At 52.0% G+C, this 24776-nt stretch overlaps 1 protein-coding gene across 5 annotated transcripts in view; it reads right to left on the reverse strand.

Annotated features, from left to right (window-relative positions):
- Nucleotides 1-24776, reverse strand: part of meis2a (Meis homeobox 2a) — a 64290-nt gene extending 39514 nt beyond the window's left edge. For 2 of the 5 annotated variants that reach the window (XM_028976954.1, XM_028976961.1), the window contains exons 1-8: nucleotides 23877-24775; nucleotides 23066-23298; nucleotides 22644-22785; nucleotides 22265-22315; nucleotides 21722-21772; nucleotides 21169-21318; nucleotides 15008-15122; nucleotides 795-940 (exon numbers count right to left, since the gene is read on the reverse strand). In XM_028976954.1, coding sequence (XP_028832787.1) covers nucleotides 795-940; nucleotides 15008-15122; nucleotides 21169-21318; nucleotides 21722-21772; nucleotides 22265-22315; nucleotides 22644-22785; nucleotides 23066-23298; nucleotides 23877-23888 — 900 coding nt within the window. In that variant the 5' untranslated portion in view covers nucleotides 23889-24775. Of the gene's footprint in view, nucleotides 1-794; nucleotides 941-15007; nucleotides 15123-21168; nucleotides 21319-21721; nucleotides 21773-22264; nucleotides 22316-22643; nucleotides 22786-23065; nucleotides 23299-23876 lie in introns of all 5 variants that reach the window. The other 3 variants (XM_028976946.1, XM_028976937.1, XM_028976969.1) reach the window with 3 other exon arrangements.

The following is a 24776-nucleotide window of genomic DNA, read 5'->3' on the forward strand; positions in this document are numbered from 1 at the left end:
CAGATGAATTACGCGTACCGCAAACGGAACAATGCAAACAAATAGCGCCGGAGGGGGCGGCCGGGGTAAACAAGGGGAATATTTTACCACAGCGTCTGTGTGCATTTGCAGATACTCTGCTTAGGTCCGAACAGCATCAAGTGGTGACGACTGCGTCCGTGGTCGGATTTGACATGTTTGGTCATTCATGTTGTGGAAGAAAAATGTCAATCATGGTGTGATGCAATCATTAGACACCATCTCCATGTTGAACATGGTGCCGACGGTCAGGTGACCACACAAACGCGTGTCCTTTTGGCCGGCGTATGAAATGAAACCTTTGTGTATGTGTGCCATCGTAAATAACCTCTCCTCCTGTACCATTTTACGAAGTGGAGATGACAGAGCAGGGCACCTGAGACTAGAATCTCTGCAAACTCTCCCGGTGCCTAGACCAGGTCTTGTGCCCTCTGCAGATCGGCCCAGCAATTTGCTGTGGCGCTGCAGAGTTCGCCGTTTCCGTGACGCGTGGATCGGAGATCATTGCTCCGTTGGAAGATCCGGTGATGGTTTCTTGGCAGAGGCGGTCAGATTTAGATGTAAAACGCCGTGACATCCACCATGCTCGGCATGCTCTTCTTCCATCATGGTGTCCAAGTTGAGAGGAGTTCACACTCTAATGTTTGACCTAAATCTAAAATGGTTGAATAAATGTGCTTGTTTGTGGCTTCATTTCGCATTTTTATACTTGTGGAGTGCACCGCGTGGGTGGTGTTTGTGTCTGTATGCAGATTGAAAAGCGAAGCGGAACTCACTGTGAGGTGCTGGAAGAGCCACGCCCTCATGATGTTAGTGGCCACCTTGGGGAAGATGCCTCGTTTTTTCTGCCGCTTTTTGTCCTTGTCGGGGTCGTCGTCGTCGCCTGTGCCGGGCGAGGCCACGCTGTTGTCTAACCCGTCTCCTGGGCAAAACGAAGGGACTTTAGACACAGGCGGCGGGGGACACACACCTCAACAAGCTCACACCATGCACACTCCCGCACGGGTTCATTTCATGCGTCTCCTTCTGAAAGCTCATTCATTCTGGCCGCCCCCTTTTTTTTCGCAGGGCGACTCCTGGGACGGGGACGGGGACGGTCTTGAGCAAACAGACATCGACAAACACACATGCGCGCGTCCGGAAAAGTGGGGTAACACGACTGACTCATGAGGGAGCCGGCGTGGGGCGTGAACTGAAGCGCCTCATTGTTGCACTTTGGCAGACATAATGAACTCCCCGTCCAAACCGACGTCCCCCTCGTCTGCATGGCAGGACGGCGCGGCCTGCCGTGCATTAATGTCCTCCGCCGCCGTTTGATTCTGGACGGAGGGACGCGCGCGCGTGTCGAGGCGGCCCGGCCTGCGTCTCTGGCCGTCGCCCCTTCCCTCGCGCAGCTCCTCTCCGCCATTAATTGTGCATTAGCAAAAATGATTTACTTTTAAGAGTCATAGTTATTTTTTCTTGCCCTTGGGCGAGAATGCCTTGAAAGCCTTCCTTGAGGGCATCTAAATTATGTATCTGAAAAACTCCTTCACCAAGGCGTAGCAGGACCCCGGCATCCTGAAAATTCAGACTTGCATGTCTTCCTGTTTTTGGCGAGGCGTCAATCACGGGCACCTATACAAGCCATAATCTCGCATAAATATTTGAACTAATAACATTAAAAAATGGGGGGGGGGGGGGGGGGGAAGAGACGGTTCCAACTGGTGGCGCAACCGAATGCAAAATAAATGAAGGATACAAGGACAGCAGTCAAGACTTTCCTCCCCCTTTCTCTGCTTCTTTTCCTTTTTTTTTAATTATCATTTTTTTACAACCTTGTTTTTCTAACCCCCCCCCCCTCTCTCTCTCTCTCTCTCTTGTCCTCTTTCTCTCTGTTTCTCCAGCTCAGTGTTTTCCTTCCACATCATTAGCGCAGAGCGGCACAAGAGGGGAGAACCGGGCCAGTTGAAGGAACCGGCCCGTCTGAAGGACATTTGGGAATAAGGGATTGGGGGGGTTGGGGGGGGGGGGGGGGGGGGGCGAGCGCGGTGTAACCGTAGAATGGCCATTCATTAGCGGCAAATGCCGTAAATCCCGTGCTAAGTAGGAGCCCTTGTTCAAGAAAGGCTAAAACAATAAACTTTGGGACGAGTCTTAGCCCCGGCTTGACCGCGAGGGGCTTCCTGAGAAACGCGACCCAGGCGGCGTGCTAATTCTGCCGCCTGCCCTCCACTTTGATAGTAATAACAGCAGCGCCGGAGCAGGGGGAGGGGTCTAAACGTGTCTTGCGCATTCTTTTTTTTTTTTTTTTAAAGAATGTAACAACCTCACATTGTCTTTGTTGTCCCATAATCCTCCACCCGCTGTTTTGCCACGCGGCCACCATGCTGGACCGCGGTGGCTGTTGCCAAAAGGCGGGCAGATTAATTTTATTGACTTTTCCATCTTCGCTGCAATGTGATAGCCCGCCCCACCCCCTCCGACTGGAGCTGGACGTATTTACAGACTGACCTGTCACTTTATTACCCCCCCCCACACCACCCTTACGTGGTCAGCAGCTCCATCAAACCTACTGTACATGGGCGCCTATACACACACACACACACACACACCGTACATACAGGAGGGCCTGTCCCCAAACCACTGCTCAGCCGAAACCCCCCCACACACACACACTAAGACTGAGCCAGTGAAGGCCAGCCAAAGAGGTGGAAATAATCAAAGAAATGATGGGCCTGGATCAAATGAGAAAAAAAAAGAAAGGAAGAAAGAAAGAAAGGAAAAGAAAAGAAAAGAAGAAGAAAAAAAAACCTTGCTCAACCTCATTACATCTAAAGGAAAGACTGGTGATTTGCATCCACCCCCTCTCCTTTCTTATGAGGCAGAGAAGGAGTGCTGCAGGGCAAATTGTCCCAAACGCTAATGGCTTCTGACTGTTCCCTGGCAACTCTGGCATTTCAACCTGTGTGGATGTGCACTCTGAAAAAGCACGGGAGAGAAAGAGAGGGCCAGAGAGAGAGAGAGAGAGAGAGAGAGAGAGGGAGGGAGGGAGAAGTAAAAAATGAGGCAGAGGGGAAGAGTCCCATCATCTGCCCGTGTGACACAGATGGGAGATGGCTATTAGCAAGGCAGGCACAGGGCCTCGGGGAGGAGAGGTGCTGGAGTGTAGCCTCGGGCACTTTTGGAAAGGCAGTGCCCTTAGAGGACGAGGAGGAGAGAAAAAAAAAAAAAAAAGGAGAGGGAGCGAGACAGACCCTATCCCCTCGCCATCCTTTCTTCCTTCCTTCCTTCCTTCCTTCCCTCCCTCGCTCGGTCTTTCTCCGGCCGTTGGCTTAAAGCGCTCGCAATGAAACGTCCTCGCTGGCTTCGGTATGCGCGGCTGGGCCGGCGGAGTAACCGGGGCGTGGCGCGTTAACCTTGCTCCCCGCTAATGGCAAAGGCGGACGGGGGGGGGGGGGGACAAAAACAAGGAAACCGACTGTCTTATTAAACATGCACCGGCGTGTGATGATCCTCCTTGCCGCCGCTTGCCGAGCGGACGTGGGAGGGTTCGGGGTGCGCCCCAGGACAGCGGATTACCAGCAGTATGCTGCGCCTCCGGAACGATGGTGCGCCGCGCGTCCAGCTGATGGAAACGGCCTCGGGAAACAAAAGCGGCGGATTTATGCCCGTCGGCCATTGTGCACTCCGGGGCTCATGGCGCAAGGCCTCTGGACGAAGTCGCGCAAGGCGACTGACGGCGACTGGATGCCTCCGGAAAGCCACCGGACCTTCGTTTGGAAACGCGGGGCGGAGGTTCGCGGCAGGTTCGCCGCACGCGTTAGTCCGGTGAATGGGCGCCGCGGCCGAGGAGCCGCGCTGGGCCTTTTAGGAGCGACTTAGCGGCGGATTTGCGCTCTGCTTGGCCGGGGCATTTGTTTCAGGGTAATGGAGCGGGAGTGCGGAGCCAGTGGCTTCCAGAGGCCGTGCTTAAAAGTGACTAATTAAGCCCCCCCCCCCCACACACACACACACCACCCGCGCCATAGCCCACCCTCCCGCCCGCACCACCACACCGCGGGTGCGTGTTCAACAGGTCCGAGGGGGGAGGGTGGTGCGAAGAACCAGAACATGGATTTCACCTTCACTTCTGCTCTCCCCGCCACAGTCCACACGCGATCGCCCCCCACCCAATCCAATGAGCTCTGTGAATGAAAAAAATGGAGTGAAAGGAGGGTGGGGGGGGTTAAGCCACCCCGCCCCCCCTCCCATTCTCCTCAACTTTTCAGCCAGCATAAGCGCCGTTTACTGCACTCAGCTTTCCAAAGGCAGCCAGTGAGGGCGGGGCCCCCCCCCCTCCCTTATAAACACTGGATTCACTCCGGCGGCCTGCTCACACTGTTAACCAAACACACACACACACACACACTACTCTCCCCCTACACCCCAACCAATACCTGACATCTTTCTCCAGCTCTGGTGCGAACCGGGCCGCCGAAGTGAGGAATTGTGGGTAAAGAAACGCGCCTGCCCACAGACAGTGGAGATTTTTTACAGTGATTATTTCCTTCGCCACAGTCGTAAAAAACAGAACAAAAAAAAAACCAGCAGCTTGGTAAACACTCTCAGACAAATTGGCAGCGTAACGTCAGGAGTCATTAGCCGCTCTTTAAAGAAAAAGGAAAAACGCGAAATGTAATTACGCCCTCCCCCCCCCGCCCCCCCAGACCGCGTCAGGTGCTGCCGGCTCCTGCCGCCTGAGTAAAGTGCAGGCCTGCTCGTGATCCCCTCCTCCACTAACACGGGCCTGTCGCTCCCGACAAAGTAAAGAACGAGCGGCTTTAAATTAGAAACTTTTTTTTAGGAAGCCTCTCTGACATTCAGGATGTGGGAAGAGGCATCGTGGTTCAACTCTCTCTCTCTCTCTCTCTCTCTCTCTCTCTACCGCTCTCGGTCATCCAAGGAATGATAACTATCGTCGGGCTGCACCACTCACAGCCCTTCTGGGGGAAGGGGAGGGGAGAGGAGCCTGGCTGCGGGGGTGGGCGCAGCAGGACAAACTTACAAACTTGTAAATAGGGCCAGTCGGGCCCTTCCTGAGAGCAACACCCCCCCCCCAAAAAAAAAAAATATATATATATATATAAACAATAATAATAAATGAACCAAATCTTATTCGGATGGAAAGTAAACCGTACTGGGCGGGGGAGGGTGGGGAAAGCAGCGTTTCTGGCGCAAGGTTCAAAGGCGTAATAGTCAGCTAATAAGCCTGATGTTTGGGGAACGCTGGGCTACGGATAATATCAAAGGCTCTGGGCCAGGTAATTACAAGTGTAATTAACCTGCTACCTGTAACAACAATTATCTAATGCCATCATAAATAGGGCCTTTGAGGGCCCCGCAACGGCTCCTCCCGGCCTCTGGTTGAGTCCCTCTCGGTGGCGGAGGATGTCGCTCTGTTCGGAGCGGGTCTGGCGGCGCTCCGGTTCTGCGGAAGTAAACATCCCTCGCGCGGACATCGCTACGTCCAGGCCTCTTTACCGCGCGGCAAAAACCACTTCAGCCCTCGCTGCTTCCAACGCGCGTGCGAGAACGCGATTACGGGCGGATGGAAGTGGAGAAACGGAATGAAGATGTGCAGCATAAAAAGGGCCGGATGTTGCGAATCTCGGGATCCAACTTGCACGAATGGCAATAGATTGTGGGTGCCGAGGAGGAGGGGGTGGGGGGGTGTGGGTTCTAATGGCCGTTGTGATGCCCCTCTCACTCCACAGACATGGATCAGTGGCTAATGATGGGCCTTGGGTCTCAACCAGAGATTTCACGCCCGCCGAATCCCCGACAGCCCCCCCCCCCCCCCCCCCCCCAACGTTACCCGCAAAAACTCCCCGCGCTTCTTCCTCTTTAGCCGCTTTTTCCCCCCAAATCGGATCGCGCTAATTGGTCCCGGTGGTTACCTGGGCGAATCCAGACTCTAAGACGTCCAACACCTCTGTGTGTTTTACGCCACCGACCCTACGTAACACTGAGCTGTGATCGCTGTGCTGTGACCGACAAGCCGAGAAGGAAATTAAAAATACACGTCGGGCCTATTTTTTATTAAGACCGAAACGATTTGCAGAGCGGCCAGCGATTTCAAAGAATTCCGACTACAACTTCATACCGCAGAAGACTAAACGGGCAAAAAAAAGAGCAGCGACGGAGGGCTGAGGCGTAACTAAGAGGCTTCTGACGGCTATATGGCTTTGGTAATCCCTCGTAAAGGGAATACCAGAGTCTTGTTGGGGGGGCGGAGAACGGGAGAAGAGGAGAGCAGCGAGGAGAAGAGCGCGAGGCCGGCAGCGAGATGGCGGGTCCCCCGATTCGGGGAGCGAAACTCGACACGCCGCGCCGCCTTACCGGCGCCGGATGGCTGCGATTCTCTACCCCCCCCCCCCCCCCCCAATTACAGTTCAAAGCTAAAGCAAACACGCCTCGTTCATTTCGCCGCGGCCAGGCACCTTGCGGTCATCACTGCCGTGCCTACCGGGCCTGCCGCGAACTCTGGCATCGAGCGGATTAGGATATTTTAACGGCAGCCATTAAAAGGAGCGGCGAGGTGATGATGATGATGGTGAGGGCAAAGTCTGGGGCAAATGAATTAAAAGGTTTATAAATCAACAAGTCAACCATCAGATTACAACCTCGGCCCAGCAGCCCCCGCTCATCAAGCCGCTGCCGCGCAGAAATGTCCCGGAGGCAGGGAACAAAGCGAGCAGAACTGATTACCACGCTGCCGCCGCCGCGCCTCCGTCCTCTCAACTCAACTCGCCGCCGTAATGAGCTCGCTAAAAGCCCAATTCATCACCCATAACCCCCGTCCTGCTCCCGACACCCGCTGGAGGGCGGGACCAGGGTCCAGGCTCCGGAACGTCCGGATTCGGTCCCCGTGGCCCGGAGATTTCCGCGCTAATGCCAGCCCCGTCCCTGGGAAGAGCGGAATTTGGTGGGAAGGGAATGTGGAGGGAACCTCGGGAACAGGGCGCAGGGGAGTGCGTCCGAGTTGGAAGTGGAGGTGGGGATGGGGATGGGGATGAGGATGAGGAAACTCCCACAGTTCCTCATTACTCCGAGCCGGCGATGATCCTCCCGGCGCCCGGGCTGAAGCCGAGAGATTACCGAATTGATGAGCCCTCGCTTTCAAATGCGCCTGTTTTATTCTGCGTTAGTAATTAATTCGTTTTCCGATAGCGTATTGATTAAGCGTAGCCCCTGATAAAGTTCAAACCGAGAAGCGCCGCCCCCCCGGGGCTCCGGCCCGGCCCGCTCCGGAGGCCCCGCAAAGAACTTCCTCCGGTTCCACCTGGCTGCTGCACCACTGGAACGGTTTGCCTTCATAAATTAGTCAGGCCTGCGAGGAGCCTTGTTAGATGATCGCTGCTTTTGTCTCTTCTCTCGCTGACTCCTTTTTCTCTACCGCTTGGCCTTTTGTGCTGCGACACACGCTCTCTCTCTCCCTCTCTCTCTCTCACACACACACACACGCAACAAGTACACACCATCCCCATGCTTCACACTCGTTTTTTTTTTTTTATATAAAAAAAAAAAAAAAAACTTCAGATATTCTTTTTTTTTTTTTTTTTTTATCTAATCTTCTCTGTTTCTCTCTCCCTGGGTGCAGCTGCGAGTCCCCCGATCACAGCGAGCACAACAGCGTCTCCGGGGACCCGGCGAGGAGAGAAATCAGATACCGCTTTACAAGAAAAGGGAGCTGCTCGCGTCTTGTCGAGACTCACCTACTGGCTCCTTTACAAGTCAATAACTGCTGCCTGCTGTCCTTCCCGCAGACAGCCTGCAAATTAATTACCATTTATTACCATTTTTCCTCCTCGTCCCACTGCTGAAACAGCCTTGAGTTAAATAAGGCAAGATTTTTTTTGCATTTGCATTTGCCATTTCCCCCTTAAAGAGCTAGAAAATGAAACAAAATCATTTTTAAAAATCCTTAGTAGAAAGCGAAGAGGCTTAGTTTCCTTTCATTGCCGCGATGAGCCTTCTACTGACCCTTCGGGTAAATTCGTCCGGCCATTTCATTACGCCCCGGCCCTGCCGGCTAATTTTGATTATAGGGGCTTGACCGCTTTAATGCTAAGGGGAAAAAAATTCAAATTAAAAAAATAATAATAATAAAAATTCGGCCTGCTCCTGCTGGCGGGCCAGGTGAGCGGCTTATTACCCCGGCGGAAAAAAAAACCGAGCTGGAAGCCAGGGGTTCAAATTACCGCCACTCCGGCACCTTGACCTGCCCACATAGGCTCCCCTGTAATGCGTTCCTGACGCATTCCCTTAATTAGCTGCCTGCGTTAGTGGCTGCTTGGGAGTTCAGGCGCGCCTCTTGGGTTTTTTTTTTTCTCGGTTTCGGTTTGGGGGGGGGGGGGGGTTGGGGCGAACGGCAAGATAAAAAAAAACAACAACAAAAAAAAACTTCCGTTTCAAAATGAGCGTACAGCAGGTGACAAATTCTGTCACATCACCGCAAATCCTCGCCTGCCGCAATCACGCTCCGCGCTCCTCCTGCCGCTTGTGTTCGAGTTCGATTTCCAGCCCGACTCTCTCTCTCTATCTCTCTCTCTCTCCCCTCGCACCTTCCGGAAGTCATTAGAGCCGAGCGCAAGATCTTAATCGCAGCGCCCGCTGAGTTAATATGCAGCCAAACCAAAAAAAAAAAAAAAAAACGCCGCTCTGATGCAATTAATTAACTTTTGCTTCTGGAAATGGCCCGTCTCCCTTTGTTTGTGTTTATTTCTTTCTTTATTTCAGAGCAGACGTTTTCGGAGGGAGGTGGGGTATGAAAGGGTGGGCTTCGTTATTGACTTTTCAATTTTCCTCCCCATCAAGCCTCAGCAGCCGAAGCGCCAGGCCCCTGAAGCTCCCTCTCTAAATTCGGCACCGGGGGCTTGCGGCTCTCCATCCCTCCCACACGGGGAGCCCCCAATCAAAAGGATTGGGAGCTGACGAAAAAAAAAAAAAAAAAAAAAAAAAAAAGTAGAACGATCCCGAAAAAGCAAATGAGGCTGCGGAAGTTTTCGCGAGAAGTCTACGGGAAGTCCAAGCAACCAGTTCCCAAAAACCGGGACGGGGATGGCCACGCCCGGGCGGGTGTAGGTGGGTGTCCACGCAGCCGCAGGTGCTTGGAAAAGCGCGGGGTGCGTCTCTCCACCAGGCCGCCGCTGCCTTGCGTAACCTTTTTCCATTTCTGAACTGGGCTTCCTTTTTACTCATAAAGCAGGAAAATGATCTCATGGGGGTCTGAGGAGGAGCAAAGGCATTGAGGCCTTTGGGGTAGAAACCAGACCAGTCCTACACGCTTTGGCCCATCCTGGCCTTTTCTCTCTTGTTATCTCGCATTCTCTCACTCCCGCCCTCCCTCTCTCTCTCTCTCTCTCTCTCTCTTTTTCTTTGGGTTGTAACAGTTATGGAGTTTGTTCTCGTGTGCTTCTTAGTTGTCCTTCGGGCCATGAGAGGGGTAAAGGCAGCATTCCCCCACCTTCTGAGCATTCTTTCTGAGGTCAGGAGGTCAGCCTTCACAGATGTCTCCTGTAGACAGTTGGTTGTCTGAAGGCTGCATCCCAGAGAGTAAACTTTCCGTCCAAACAATACGGCTCGGATAAAATGGAAAAACATTTTTTTTTTTAAATAAAGCCCCAATAAAAAAAAAAAAAAAAAAAAAAAACCTCAAATGTTTTCTCTTTGTCTTGAGAAAACAAGATGGGAAAATGACAGGGGTGGTTATCGCAAGATAGCAGTGTTTTTTTTTCGTTTTTTTTCGTAGGGTTTCGCAGGGTCTTTAACGCACTTTCTTCTTCCAAGCTTCCTCCAATTGTTTTTCAGAGAGCTTAGTCATGCTGGCCTGATAGCGTAAGGAAAAGATAAGTTTTAGATTGCAGGGAGGAAGAAAGGAAAACGGGATGATTTGGGAGAACAATCCAGTGAAAACATGGCACCTCACAGATCCCCCAGTCCCCCTACATGCAGAAAAGCACCCACAGTCGCAACAAAAGAGACCAAAACAATACCCCAGAAGAGTGTCATTAAGGAAAAGGACTCGTATTAAAAAAAACATTAAATACAGAATTTAATTTTCACGATCTGCCTCAAAAGCGAGGAAACTGGGTAATTGGAACAGCCCAAAAAAAAAAACCAGCATCCTCTTCAGAAACAACGCATTTCCACTCCCCAAAACAGCCTGGCTCAGTTCTGAAATTGATAACCTTCTAAATGAATTACCATAATGCATAATGAACGCGGTGCAACCCCCCCGGCCCCGTCGGCTCGTACGCCGTGTCGATTTGTCGCGTTCTGCACTACCCCTCCGCACTTTCGCCGCTCTCGCCGCTTGGAGCGTGTAAATAAGAAATTATCCTGGCTGACTAACACTCCTAATACCTCCTTGGGGTAATTAGAAATTATTAGGTGGCAGCAGACAATGGGAAGAGCTAATGGCACTGACTACTGTCGAACCCGGCACCCCGAGGAGCCGCCCCCCACCCCTGTGTGAAAAGACCCTCGCTGCATGCAGACTAAGGGACATGGGGACTAGTTTTATTCCTCAAACGAGCGCCCCTCATGAGAACATGCGGTGGAGCACTAATCGTGGCGATGAAATGGGCTTATCCGCAATATTGGCTCGAAAAAAAAAAAAAAAATACATTTGCATGAACGTGTAGGTCCGAAAGGAAAAACTCAAACCTCAGCTGAGCCTGCCTTTACTCTAGTCCAGGTAGGTGCTTGGACATGAGGAGACACCGATTGGGGGTGGGGAATGGGTTATAAAGTCAAAGAAGACAGAAGAAAGGCTAAAGATTTGGGGGGAGTAAAAAAAAAAAAAAAAAAAAAAAAAAAAGAGAGAGCAAGGCTCATCGGACAAATACAAAGGCACAGAGGGGAAAAGGACCCCGGCGGTCAGGGTTAATTCCCAAATAAGCGCACCTTAAACAGCAGAGGATGGGTGCCTCATCGGGGCTTTGGAGTCACCCTGCAGGTGTGCTTTTAAGGGACGTGGCCTTTCTAACCCTTGTTGACCATAATGGTGACCAGCCCCAAGGCCCCCCTACCTCAAAAAAAAAACAAAAAAAAAAAACCCACAACGGGTAAAGTCGGGTGAGGGTGGCTTGTTGCTGCTTGCACGGAAACGTGCACACACAAGACACACGGCATCGCACCCACCCATGCTCTCTGGGGGGAAGACTGGGCCAGTTGGATTATCACCTCTTAACGGTGACTCCTCGGCTAACCCCCTCAGGGGCGACCTGCTAAAACAAGAAAATTCCTGCCAAAAAAAGAAAGCGGCTTTCAAAGTGCCAACGCACTGTTGCGTTCGTAAAAAAAAAAAAATATGCAAAAGCATCAATAAGCGCAGAAGAGCAAAGGGGGTGTGGCCTCAAATCTCTCTTAACCATATCACATCAGGCCCCGCTGCACTCAACATCTCCACGGCGACCAGTGTTGGGGTTTGAATCACCCCCCCCCCTATTTTTTAATTACAACCAATGCATTTACAAGGCAAACGAACAGCACAGGGGGATGAGGGGGCGGGGCTGCCCCTAATGGTGCATAACACACATTCTCCTCGGCTGCTATAGGTCTACATTTAGCTTTTTTTATTTTGTTGTCTCTTTTTAACCCCCCCCCCCCCAACATCAGTTTGCACATCGGGCTGACCCCCTCAATGTGCCTGCACTGAGTGATGCCTGCATGTAATTAAAGGCCGAGAGGACAAGCTGCAGCCGGAGAGCGTGACGTTACTGGAAATGCTCGCCTTTGCAGTCTTACTGGAGAGCATTAGCGCTCCTCTAGTTTTCTTTTTTTTTTCCTCCTTCCTTCCTTCCTTTAATGGATCCCCCTTTTTTTTTTTTTTTTTCTAAATCCAGACAATAAAGCATGCAGCACACCGAGCAAGCGTGCGTTTGTGCGTGTGAGAACGCGAGCGAGGGGTAAACCTCAAAGCGCAGCCCCCCCGAAGCAGCTCTGAGCGCAGGAGCGCGCGTCCAGGCCGCTTACCGTAAACGCCTCCGAATGCTGAATCCGGCAAGAATCCGGACTCGCCACCGCACGGGATCCACTTTAAAACTATGTGCATTAACTATACTTTTCCCCATAGATTAAGCACTCGGCATGAATAATTTACCCACTCTTATGCTAATGGGATCATGAAAGTATCTCCTGTGTTCTTTTTTTTTTTTGCTCCCCCCATCTTCCTCCTCCTCCTCCTCCGGAGCAACAACTCTCAGCGTGTAACACTCACGCCTCTCAGAATACCTGCACATTTCCAAACGCTTCGTTTCTGCAATCCAAAGACTCGTCGTGTGTTGGCATGTCGTGCCAATTTAATGGGGGGGACAAACAAGCCCGATTGTCCAGGTCCCCTAAAACGGTGAGACGCGATTGGTCGTCCGGTACAGAGGTTCGGGAGGGAGGCCGTGACGCCAGTCCTCCGGCAGCTGGGATTGCCGGCCGTGAAACAGCAGGGACCGCGGCAGGTTTATTGTTTATCTTTTGTTTATGGGGCCGTATTCGGCTTTAATTACTCCTCTAAATTAAACTCTTAACAGGCACTCGGGAGACAGTCGTAGATAGTTCCCCCCCCCCCACTCACTTCTGTTCGCGCGCACACACACACACACACACACACACACACACACACACACACTGCACATCAACACACACCTTGCACCTCAGGCACCGTTATCATAAAATATTCCTATTTATTGATTTAAATCAAGTTCGTTTGGTGGAAAATCCCCCCAAAAAATGAGGGCGCACGGTTCAGCCCAGGGAACCCCGCCTCTCTCGACTCAAAGCCGCCCGGGTAAACGTAGGCCGCGTGCGTGGCTAATAGTGCGAGGAGGGCCGAAGGGGCGTGGCCACACCGCAAACTGCGGCGGGCGCTCGTGGCCCGGTGAGCGCCGAAGGCCGACCTCGGGATGCCCTCAGGTTGACAATTCCGATTTTCCCGGGAAAGAAATCCAGGCCGAGTCGCATGGTGCGGCAAAAAGCGGCGCGCCCTGCGAATGCCAACCCAGCCGAGTGCTGCGAGCGCAACTTCCCACGCTGCCCCGCTTTATAATATAGGGGTCCTGAAGAGGGAATGCGCATATTTTCTCCTCCGGTCCCCGCTGTTCGGACGGGAGATACAACCGGCAGATTACGGGTATCGCTCGCAGCCATCGTTTTTCCCAGCCGCGCATCTGCACGTGTGGAAGCGGCTGGCGCCGGGTGACGGGCCGCCGCGGTGACGGCTTCATTCATGAAAAAGGAAATAAAAAGCGCTGCTGGTGCAGCCGTGCCGGGAGGGGCCCCGGTGCAGACGTTATGTAATGAGGACCGTTTCAGCGTCCGGTATGAACAAACGGGGCCAAAGGGCAGCTGGGGCTTTCTGTTTGAAAAAAAGTGGATCGGTTTTCCCCCCTTTTTTCCATATTTCTTTCCGCTGAGCACGCCGGGGCGAGATGTTGCTCCCCTGGTCCCAGGTGGAGGGGACCCCAGCGGGGTCACACCACGGAGAGGCGGGGCCTGGGCTGGGAGTCAGCGAGCGCTTCAAGCCTTAACGTAATTCCAAGAATGTGAAAAATGAGGCAGCGAAGTAAAGGAGGGGGGGGACGGTGGCAGGGAAAAAAATATATAAAATTCGTCCCTGAGAAAATGGAGCGCCTGGACGTGGGCCGAAGGCCACGCCCCTCGCCGTACCATAACCGCCTCGGCCCGTATTGATCAGCTGTTACTGGATCCGGTGCAGGAGGCAGTCGATAAGTGCTCTGCGGATTACAGGTCACTTGTACTTATGTGTGTAAGATAATCAATAGGCGGTGCATTTCACTTGCTCGCCGTCTCTCGACCCCCCCCCCAGTCGATCCCCTTCACAGCTGAGTCGAGAAAACGGGGAGAGGAATACCTTAATAAAGCAACAAAATCTACGTGAACGAAACTTTTTTTTTTTTTTTTTGTCCCATGACCCTTCATCTCCTTGCCAGCAGCAGGCGTGCCTGCTCTTAGTGACTTAGTGAAGTGATTGTCACGTGTGATACACAGCAGCACAGCACACGGTGCACACAGTGAAATCTGTCCTCTGCATTTAACCCATCACCCTGAGTGAGCAGTGGGCGGCCATGACAGTGTTTGGGGACGGTGCTTTGCTCAGTGGCACCTCGGCGGATCGGGATTCGAACCGGCAACCTTCTGATTACGGGGCCGCTTCCTTAACCGCTAGGCCACCTCTGCTGTATTTCACGGCGAGTCCTGTGCGGCTCGCATCCCGCCACCGCAGCGGCCCGCCGCTCGGTCGCGCATGCAGCCTTGACGCAAATCGTCCTGACGTGGGCGAACCACGGAGGTCTGCCGTAAGTGTGGCTCTGCGGTCAAAGGGGCCGTCTCGCCATCTTTCACACCAGACTGCCGGCCTGGATCTGTGTGTGTGTGTGTGTGTGTGTGTGTGTTGGGGTGTTCCTATCAATAGGTTTGATTGCGGTCTGAATAACAAGCCGGGTTGGACATGGCGAGCGTCTGCTGATGAAATTCCGTGCAAAGCCCCGGCAGGGAAAGGAGATCTCCCAGCCTCCCTCAGAAAGTCAGGTCGGAGGGAAGGTAGAAGGAGAGCGAGGTCGGGCTGCGTGGGTTACAGGACAACAAGCCATTGTGTCTAAAAAGCGGCTCCCGGCTCCGGGGCTCTTGTGGGACCACTTTTGGGTTCTTTTAGTGTGGCCATTTTTACACTTCCGTCAAACAGCTCCCCCACCACTGAATCCCAGATGAGGACGCCGCACGCCTCGCAGGAAGTATACGCTTAATTCTGGCAGTCCGGGGTGTGATCAGAGCACAAGGCTCCTAAACTTTGTGTTTTTAGGAACTTCGGGGTAAAATCAGCTACCTTCCATTATGGAATATATATATATTAGTCTCTCAAAGGCGATTATGTGGCTGCAGGCAGATTATGAGACGCATATACAATTTGGGGTTCCCAAAACGGGTCCCTCGGAGGTGTTGGCGGGCTCACCTTGCTCGCTGCTGTTGTCCCCGCTCTGCGATGCGTGGCCCCCGCTGGAGGGTCCCGGCGTGCCGGCAGAGTGCGTGGAGGTGGCGTCATCATGGTCTCTCCAGGAAGCTGGGTTCTGGTAGGGGGATTTTGACAGAAGGGATCCATCCATCCATCCAAACCGCAGACCAGGAGCGGAGAGCAGGAAGAGAGGGAGGGAGGGAGAGAGAGAGAGAGAGAGAGAGGGAAACCGCATGAGCAGCCTGGAAACGTGAGAGGGACATCTGCAAGGCCGGGCAGGGCCCCGAGCGCTTTATTTCGGGCCCGAATCAGAGCGCGCCGACTGCTTCCTTCCACAAACACGCCGGCGCTGAGCTCATCAGCGGCCGTGGCAACATCAAAAAAAGCCCCCCTCTCCCCCCCTCCCCGCCTCGACCGGCGGCCCTTCGCTCCGAAGCCTGCGAGCTAACGGTTTAATTAGAGCGCCTGAGTCAATCACGGCCATATTTAATGTACCATCAGAGTCTGAACAAGCTCGGAGGAGTTGTCTAAACACATGTGGTGGAAAAGCGTCAGTTCGACTTACACCCGGCCAACCGAGGCTTCCGCGTGGAGTAACAAAATATGGAGGTGAAAAGTCTAAATATACCACAAGCGCCATTAATCAACTTGCACCGTACAGAAAGGAAAAGAAGACATGAACGCGATTCTTCTCTCTCTCCCTCTCTCTCTCTCTCTCTCACTAAAAATGAAGACGCGGAGTGAAAAACTGCAAGCTGGCGCCCCTCCTCGCCCTTCCTGGTGCTTCCCAGTGCCCTGCCGGGCCGGGGAAACGGGAATTCTATTGTACAGGAAGGTGCTTTATCTGCAGCACACGGTTTCCGCTGCCGCTGCGGTCCGACGCAGGGTGCGCGCGGCCCGCGGCTGCACACGTACGTACGTGCGTGCGCGCTTGGGCTCCGGGGCCCGCCGCGGAGTGGCCCCCGAAGGAACGGCCCCCTTGAAGAGGACCCAAGGCAAACAAACGCGGGGCTGCGCCGAAGCTGCCCGCTAGCCTCGGAGCGCTTCGCTGTTCCCTGCGTGTAACACGCACCCACTCGCGCCAACACGTAACTCAGACGTGTACTGCGCTTCTCGGCTTCAGACGTCTGGGCCACCCTCGAGGCCACCCCAAAAACAAATACGCTGATGCGTGGCCCTTTCAAATATTACACACGCAAAGTAGTAGCACTTTATTCTGTCGAGCAGTCACGTTCTACGCTTAAAAACGAACTGGGAGGGACTTTTGATGAGAGTTTACATCCATTCCGCTAACAGTGTAAATGTATCAAGATTCTAAAGGGCGGGCCTACGCTGTATTTATACGCACAGGTCAATTTTATACATTTACATTTACGGCATTTATCAGACGCCCTTATCCAGAACAACTTACAATCAGTAGTTACAGGGACAGTCCCCCCTGGAGCAACTAAGGGTTAAGTGTCTTGCTCAGGGACACAATGGTAGTAAGCGGGATTTGAACCCGGGTCTTCTGGTTCATAGGCGAGTGTGTTACCCACTAGGCTACTACCACCCAATTATACTTTATTTCATCACACACGCACACCATGCCAGCATGAATAGACGCATATAAAAGGCAAAGCATGCAGTCACACACACCAGTGCAGTAAGCACGTCAACATAAAGCCATATAAACGCAAACCTGTACTTTTCCGAGCTCAACGGTGCGTTGCACGGGGGAGGAAACGCACGCAGGAAAACGTCTCCGGAAAAAGCGAGTTGCCATGTGGTGTAAGCTTATTACGGCCTCGGATGAACTCTTAATCCGTGAGAGTCGAGTGTCTGTCCAGCTGCCCGTGGGCCACCAGACCTGGCCGCCCAGGACCGGGCACGGCAGAGGCCTTCGCAGGGCCGGGACGAGCGCGAAGCGCACCTTCCCCGGGCCCTGACCGCCAGAGACGACGTGGACAAAAAGAACTTAATAAATGATAAATCCACCCGAGTGGATTTTACTCGTGTCAAATGACAAGCCGGCACCTTTACCCGACCCGGCGGGCCATCAGCGGCGCGCTGGGCCAGTCCTTCGGCTGAACCCAGTGACCCCCGGCGCTTCAAACCGCTCCTTTCATCCATCCACAGATGTGAAAATGGCCCTCATTCTCCCATAACACTTCCATTATGTCTCAAGTGCAAGTGTCATAAAATAAAGCAGGAGAAAAGAGGGGAAAAAAGAGAGCGAGAGAGAGAGAGCGAGAGAGAGAGAGGACAGTTGTGCGCCGCAGCCGGGGCCGAGCCGCACTCGGCATACTCAGAATGTGCTGCTGTTGATCTAAGGGACGAAAATGACTGGGTTCCGCTTCCTGGAGTCAAACTTCCCACTGGCAGCGGCGAAATTCCCGCTAGAAAACTCGACGCACTTCGTCTACGTTGTTGCACATCAGCGCCTACGGTGCCGAACCGGCCGCGGCGACGCTGCGCGCCGCACTTTCTTCCGCCCCAGTGGCTTTTCCAGGAATCTGGGCCTGGTGCCGGGGCTGCTGTCCTCGTCCCGGTGGTCACCCTCGCCGGGCCTCGCCTTCCCTCCCTCGACGGCGGGAGCGAGAGGAGCAGCAGCCTTTCGGCCCGATTAATAATTCAAAGCGCCTCTCCCAGCTACCGCGCATAAACACACACACACACACACACAACAATTATCAGCATTCCCAGCAGTCCACTGCACTTCAAAAAAGTTGAGAGAAAAAAAAAAAAAAAAAAAAAAAAAAGGGTCCGTCGTCCAAACGGACCGCGTCAATCCGCCCTGAGAAGGAAAAAGACGGATCATGTGACTATTCCCCGTAGCTCGGCGTAATTAGGGAGAGAACGCGGTTCTCGCCGTGCTCTTCCCTAATTGTGTTAAAGTGTGCTGTTACCAGGAGGAGGAGGAGGAGGAGGCCGGCAGCATGCGTACGCGGCGCGGTCAGGTTAGATGGTGAATAGGATACGGGGGGTGGGGGGGTGGGGTCTCCGGGGGCCGTCTCCTCTGTTTGCCCGGGTTGCGGGCTCTCGGGCTGATAACGCGAGTTGTAATTAATATAAAAGCGGGGGAGAGGGCCCGCGCGACACGCACCTGCCCTGCCCATCACGACATGCCGCAGCTCAGCAGCAGCAGCAGCGCCGGTGCGGCTCGGCTCCCCCCGGAATGAAAATGTGTGTAACGGCTCAGTGTGTTCAGAACATCGGCTGGGAGGATATATATGTGGAATATTTTATATATATATATATTATATATATTCCACCCCGCTGACACAGGAGGGACATAAATCTTTACCGGGTGACGCCTCCGGACCCGTCCTGCGTCTCAGATCCCTGCACGTTCTTTCCTGGGTTTCCTACGCAGTTACACACCCTGAGCAAAAGTTCCTTTCAAGAACAATCATGTAAATGCTAATTCATCTCCGAGGAACTGACAGCCACGTGCTCCTTAAGATATATTAGTAAATTCGTGAAGGACGTCTTTTTAAAAAAAATTTTTATTTACTGCACAAAACCAACAGCAAGGATTCACTTCCCAGCAATTTAACGATCCAAACCTGGAATGATCTAAAGCCTTTGTATATTGCATAATATGATTTACACCATAACTGCTTATAGGTTTTGGATTAAATGCTGGAGCTTTTCTGTCGGCGAGCCCTGTCACCGGGGCCCTGTTGCCTTCATCAAACAGGACGCAGCATCGCCCCGGAAGCGCCGTCCGAGGTGGCGAATGACATTGTTTCCCCGCGTTGCCAGAGTGGAGGAATCCGAACACTGCGAGTCGGAATGCGCCGCTTCGTCTGCAGGCCCGGCACAAGTTAGAGCCACGGTTCACTGGCTTTAGGAGGCCTGCAGGCTACGGCGCAGTCCGGCAGGGCGCGGGGAGCGTGAAAGTAGCCTTAATAAAGCGACTATTAGAACAAGAACGCCTCAACGTTGGGATCTTTTGCCAGCGATCCACAGGATCCTGTCCCAAACTACCAGCAAAACAAGGAATTAGAAAAAAAAAAAAGAACCCTCTGAATGGTGAGACCAGACACCAAAGGCAGATTCATTAGGGCAGAAGATATGAACCCCCCAACACACACACACACACACACACACACGCACATCTCCTTAATTGGACATTGCATAAAAGTGCAATTATATTTCTGTAATTAAAAGGCAGACACGACTGCACTGATCACTCGTATTAAAAAAAAAAAAAAAAAAAAAGGCTAAGCTGCCCCCCGTTTCCCCCTGTCATCCGTCAAACAATGAGATTATACACAGATGTATATTTTCTCCTCCCAGACGGACAGCGAGTTGGGGGGGGGCGGAGCCTGGGGAGGCTGGGGCTTGTTACAGGAAACAAATGCAAGAAATCAAGTGCGCGACAAAGGCCCCCGTCTCCTGCGACAACGCCATAATCCAATCAGCTCGAGGACGGCTCGGCATTCAAGTGTAAATAAAGCCGCGCTTGTTAAGGCCAGGCATCAGGTAGGCCGTAAATATATCCGCGGCGAGACGGAGGGAGCACAACAGGCTGCCCCCCCCCCCATCCACAGCGAGCCAACTTTCACCAAATGAGATGTAGCCCTGGGCTATAAATTAAAAATGCATATCAAAAGCAAAGAAAAGTGGACGTGAGAGATTCTAACTAAATAAATTAGCATATCTAACTATCAGATTGCCTTCGCCCGACACAGAGAAGAGGATGAAAATGAATAATAAAACATGGGGCGGAAAAAAAAAAAATAAAATATGAAAAAGAAAAATAAGCGAGAGAAAGCAAGCATGCGAGGAAAGTTCTTGACATCAAATACGCCTGCACCAGTTTGTCATGCCTCCAGATCTCCCCTCTCAAGACCGTTCGTGGGCCTGCTCGGCTTTTCACCGCGTTTTAATGACACGTCCAGCCATGCTGTACGTCTGCGGCGTGCCAGTAAGCTTGCAAAAAAAAAAAAAAATGGTTGAAATAATAAAAAATACGGCGATGCACGCGTAGCCTTGTGCCTATTTTAGTGCATTCTTTCCTGCACACGCCCTTTCCCATGCAAAACTGAATTTCCTTCTTTAACACCTTGCTTACTGTCACGACTCACAAATTGCAGATAAAGAGATTATCACCACGGGAGGTGGCGGGGTGAGCAAAATAAAGTACGAGGGCCGAGACTGAAGCCAGCCTCAGGAAGCGTGGTGCCCTGTAACCTCTCGGCCCGGCGGTTTCATTTCCATCGGGAACACCGCACATCACGGCCCACGTGCACTTATCCTGACAAGTGACCCGGCGACAGTGGCCGCAGCGTCCACATTGTGCGGCGCGCTCGCTCGCAGAACTGGCTTGAGCGTCCGCCATCTGCCACGAAACTAAACAGGCCAGTTTATCTAATCTGCCCTGTCTAAACAACAGCATGCCGCGTTTCCACACTTCTCCCAGCGCGCATGCGCAACAGGCGCGGCTCGGACCCGGGTTCGGGACCCTCTCTCGGTCCCTCCCTGCCTTCTTTACACACAAAAAAAATACGGATTCCTTTCATTATTTATTCATTCGCCCCTCGACAGATGCAGGGCGAAGCGCTTTAATTCCAACATAACCAGGCTCGCCATTATCGCTTATAAAGTATATGATTATTGGTACATATTATAAAAAAAAGAAAACACACAGTGGGGAATGAGTATGATCAGACGGGGCATTAAACTCAATTAGTCCACATTTTACTGCGTTAAAATAAAAATATGTAAAAATAAATAAATAAATAAATAAAAATCCCCGAAACGGATCGATGTGCAGATTTACTTCAGGTGCGTATAATTGAATTCGGCGTTATGGAGCCTGCAGGCCGTAAAACACACACACACACACACACACACACACACACACGCAGAGCGCAAAACAACAACAAAAAAACGCGCCTAGATCAATAAGAAACAATTAAACGCGTTCAGCGGGAGCGCGCAGCGGCGGCGCGCACACGCGGGCGCGTTCCCGCCACGGAGCCGGGACCAATTCACGCGCCATCTTTAAATTAATTTTTTTTTTCTTAAAAACGCGCTCCGACGCAGAGGCGCCCGAGACGTGCGCTAAAAACACACAGAACCCCACCCGGAACAGGCCCGACACGGTCCACGTTTTTAAAAAAAAATATATATATATATATAAAGAGAGTAAGAACCCGCTTCGTACTCACGTGGTCGGCCAAGTTGGTCGAGGATCCCGACAGCTCCTCGTGGTCCGACTTGGAGCTGCCGTCCCGCTCGTCGATCACCAGATCGATCGGCATCTTCCCCTTCAGGCAGCTGATGTACCGGTGGCAGAAATTGTCGCAGAGCTCGTGCACCTACAAGCAAGGAATTAGCCATTTCTCTTCCTTCCTTTCTCTTTCTTTCTTCGTGTCGGAAACTCCCGAGAATCGCCACGATTTAGGAAGCGACAGTGAAACAGTTGCGTGTTACTCTCGGGGGAACTTGCGGCAGCAACAAGTTGGAGGGCAGAAGATGAACGGTGTACCACAAAGGGATGAATGTGAAATAAAAACAGCCACCGCATTCCGTGTGAAATGTTCTGAAACATATATATTTTTTTTTTTCTTAATTTTATTTTACACTGCACGATGAAGTGGGCGAAACCGGGCAGTGTGTCTAAACCACGACACACACACACACACACACACATATATATATATATATATAAACCGCCATGCAGGGCAGTGACAAGACAAAAAAATCACAACAGCAATTTACCTTTTCTAATTCCAAAAGATGAAACCGTAATACTTGTATGGCTTGTATCATCTGAAAGAAGAAGTGAGAGGAGGGTGATTTTTAACATGCGTTCCCAAAACCACGCGCGATTTCATCAAATCTCGCAGCAAAAAGAGAACGAGAACTGCGACGGCTTGTCGTTACGGTCGTCACCTCGCCTGCGCGTCTAATTCGGATTAATAATTGGTATTTTATGGCCCTGTCCTGAAGGCAGGTCGGCAGGTTGGCAGGTTCAAGATTTGAGGTGAACGATGTGAGATTAAAAAATAAATACAATAAATACAATATAATATTTTTTAATAAACGGCGTCGAACGGTGAACAGGGCCGCCGGGTTTAAAGGTGGCGATGCCCCCCCCCCCCCCCCCCCCCCCCCCCAAAAAAAAAAAATCCCGCCGTGTTTACTCTGCAACGTCAAGAACGACGCGGGGGGGGGGGGGGGGGGGGGGGCGGCGACCCCCAACCCCCCCCTCGCCCCTTCAATAACACCACAAGGAGAAGGGGTGAAGGAAGTTGGACTTACCAAATTGTCCAGCTCTGGATTTGAAGAGAATAGAGGTTTTTCTGCCCGCACCTGCGAACATGAGCAAAAGTTCAAATGATGTTCATCTCGCTCATAAATGAATAATAAACACACACAGAGAGAGAGAGAGGGGGGGGGGGGGGGGGGAGTTGCCCAGAAACTTCTTCTCTAGGGTGAAAGCAGTAAAAAAAAAAAGTTCGAACTGGGCTCCCAGTGCCAGATTACGCACGTGCCGCGGCGGGATTATTCCACTTAATCTGCAATTTACTGAGCAAAAAAAGGGGAGGAGGTGTGTGTGTGTGTGTGTGTGTGTGTGTTGGGGAAGGTAAATAAATGAAAAGAGTAAAATAAAAGAAATAATGAAAAAGGGAGACGCGACCTGCTTGGCGAACACCGCGATGTCCTCGTTGAAGGAGTCGGACGAGCAGACGTCCCCGCCCGCCACCCCGGGCTCCCGTGGGGTGCACGTCGCCAGCTCGCACTTCTCGAACACCAGGGCGAGCAGCGGGAACAGGGGGTGGCTGCGTGGGGAGGAGAATGCAGATAAAACACGCGCCGCCGCGCTCCTTAAAATATTCCGACATTTAACAAATTTCATTTACAAAAATAAAACTGTAAATGGTCTATTCGCGGTTTTATTAATAACCGGCATAATTACTCCGCGTGTACAACACCGCCGGTACTATTTCATAACTCCAAACTTCCAACGCTGTCGCCAAAAGCACCATTCGCCGAAATCGTCGCGTTAATTTTTTTCATATATATATTTTTTTCTATTTTAATTTTAAGCGTGCTACTCACCCGTAAATGAGATCCTTGTCCCGCTTTAGGACGTCGTTGACGGCCGAGCCCATGCTGGTGGGCATGACGTTGGGGTGGGGGGCATGGGCGCCGTAGTGCTGCGTGGCGTGGAGCGGCGGCCCGTGGTTCAGGTGGTGCACTTGGGGCAGCGGCCGGGGCGCGTGCGGGTCCCCGTACATGGACGCCGGGACCCCCACTCCGTCCATCCCACCGTAGTGGGCCAGCTCATCGTACTGAAGCGGGACAACAACGACAAAAAAAATACACATATATATATAGATATATATATATATATATGTGTGTGTACAGAGAGAGAGAGAGAGAGACAGAGAGAAAGATTTTAGAAAATAATCAGAATCGGCCAAGAAAAAAAAGAAGAAGAAGAAATAGAAAACGAGCGAACGCGTGTCACGCCGAGCCTGGGAGAGTAAAATACAATACCAGGCGGTTTATGAATTTTTGCAAAAAAAAAAAAAAGAAAAGTCACGTCCATTAGTAATTTGGATTTTAAAAAAAGGGGGAGGAGAAATTAAAAAATAAAAGAATAATAAAAAAAAAAACAAAAAAAAAACAGAAAAGTTGGCGAAATTACCAGAAACATTTCCGACTTCGGAGTCCGGTGCAGCTAAAGAGAACGTCCCTCAATACATATATACATATATATCTTTTTTTTTCCTTTCTTTTAATGGGGGTAAGAGGAGTGAAAACGCAGAAAAAGCGCAGAAGTAGAAGGCAGCGCTCCGCGTCCGCTGCCACGCCGCCGCGGCCTCGCGACGCTGGTCTCGCGTGGGGCGATTTGAAGGGAACCTACCCTCTGCGCCATCAGGCTGCGCTCCAATAAACTCCCGGCCGCGCCGCGTCGTATATTTAATATCCCAGTCCGGCAGGAGCGTGATTTGGCGGATTCCTCCTATTCTCCAGCGCGCTTCGCGACACGCAGGGGCATCGGGAGGAGTTTTTCTTCTTCTCTCGCTCTCTCTCTCTCTTTTTTTTTTTTTTTTTTACCCCCGTTTTATTTTCTCTCTCGCTCTTGTTTTCCTCTTTGACCCCCCCAAAAAAGTCCAAAAAGAGGGGGGTAAAAAAAAAAAATCGTCAAGCGCCCAAAAAACCGAAGGTTACGATCGACCCATCAACAACCTGCGTGTAACTAAACTGTCGCGTCTCATGGCTTTTTGCCACTCCAGCTGTCAATCAAAACCAGGGGTTGTCAAGGTAATGAATGAATGATGGCCGGTGATGATGTTCTGGAGAGCGGGGACGGATCTTCTCTTCCCGAGCCCCGGTCTCGTCCAACAACTCCGCGCGTCTTCCTCCGGGATGCCGTCCGGTCGCAAGATCTCGTTTTTATTATTATTGCCGCAAAAGGAAGAAAAAAAAGGTGAATTAAAGTTGTTGTTTTTTTCTTTTTTTTTGCTGAAAAGAGATCGTGGGTTTTTTTTCCTCCTCCCCCGGTAGGTATCTCGTCTATCTCGCCTGGCGCTCCGGGATGAGTGAGTGTCAGCGAGTGTTGGCAGGTTGGCTGCTGTCTTGCTTATAGAACGCGAGTCAGTTCGCGGCGCTCGTCGGCGGGAGAAGTGGAGTGACGGAACCCGGAAGTGGCGGCGGCCGCAGCCAGTCCCGCGGCGGCTCCGGGGAGCAGAGGAGAGGAGAGGAGGAGAGGAGGAGAGGAGAGCGGGAGCCCGCAGCCTGTGAGGACGGCTTCAACTGCGCA

This window comes from Denticeps clupeoides, chromosome 1 (genome assembly GCF_900700375.1).
Source record: "Denticeps clupeoides chromosome 1, fDenClu1.1, whole genome shotgun sequence".
Classification (NCBI taxonomy): domain Eukaryota; kingdom Metazoa; phylum Chordata; class Actinopteri; order Clupeiformes; family Denticipitidae; genus Denticeps; species Denticeps clupeoides.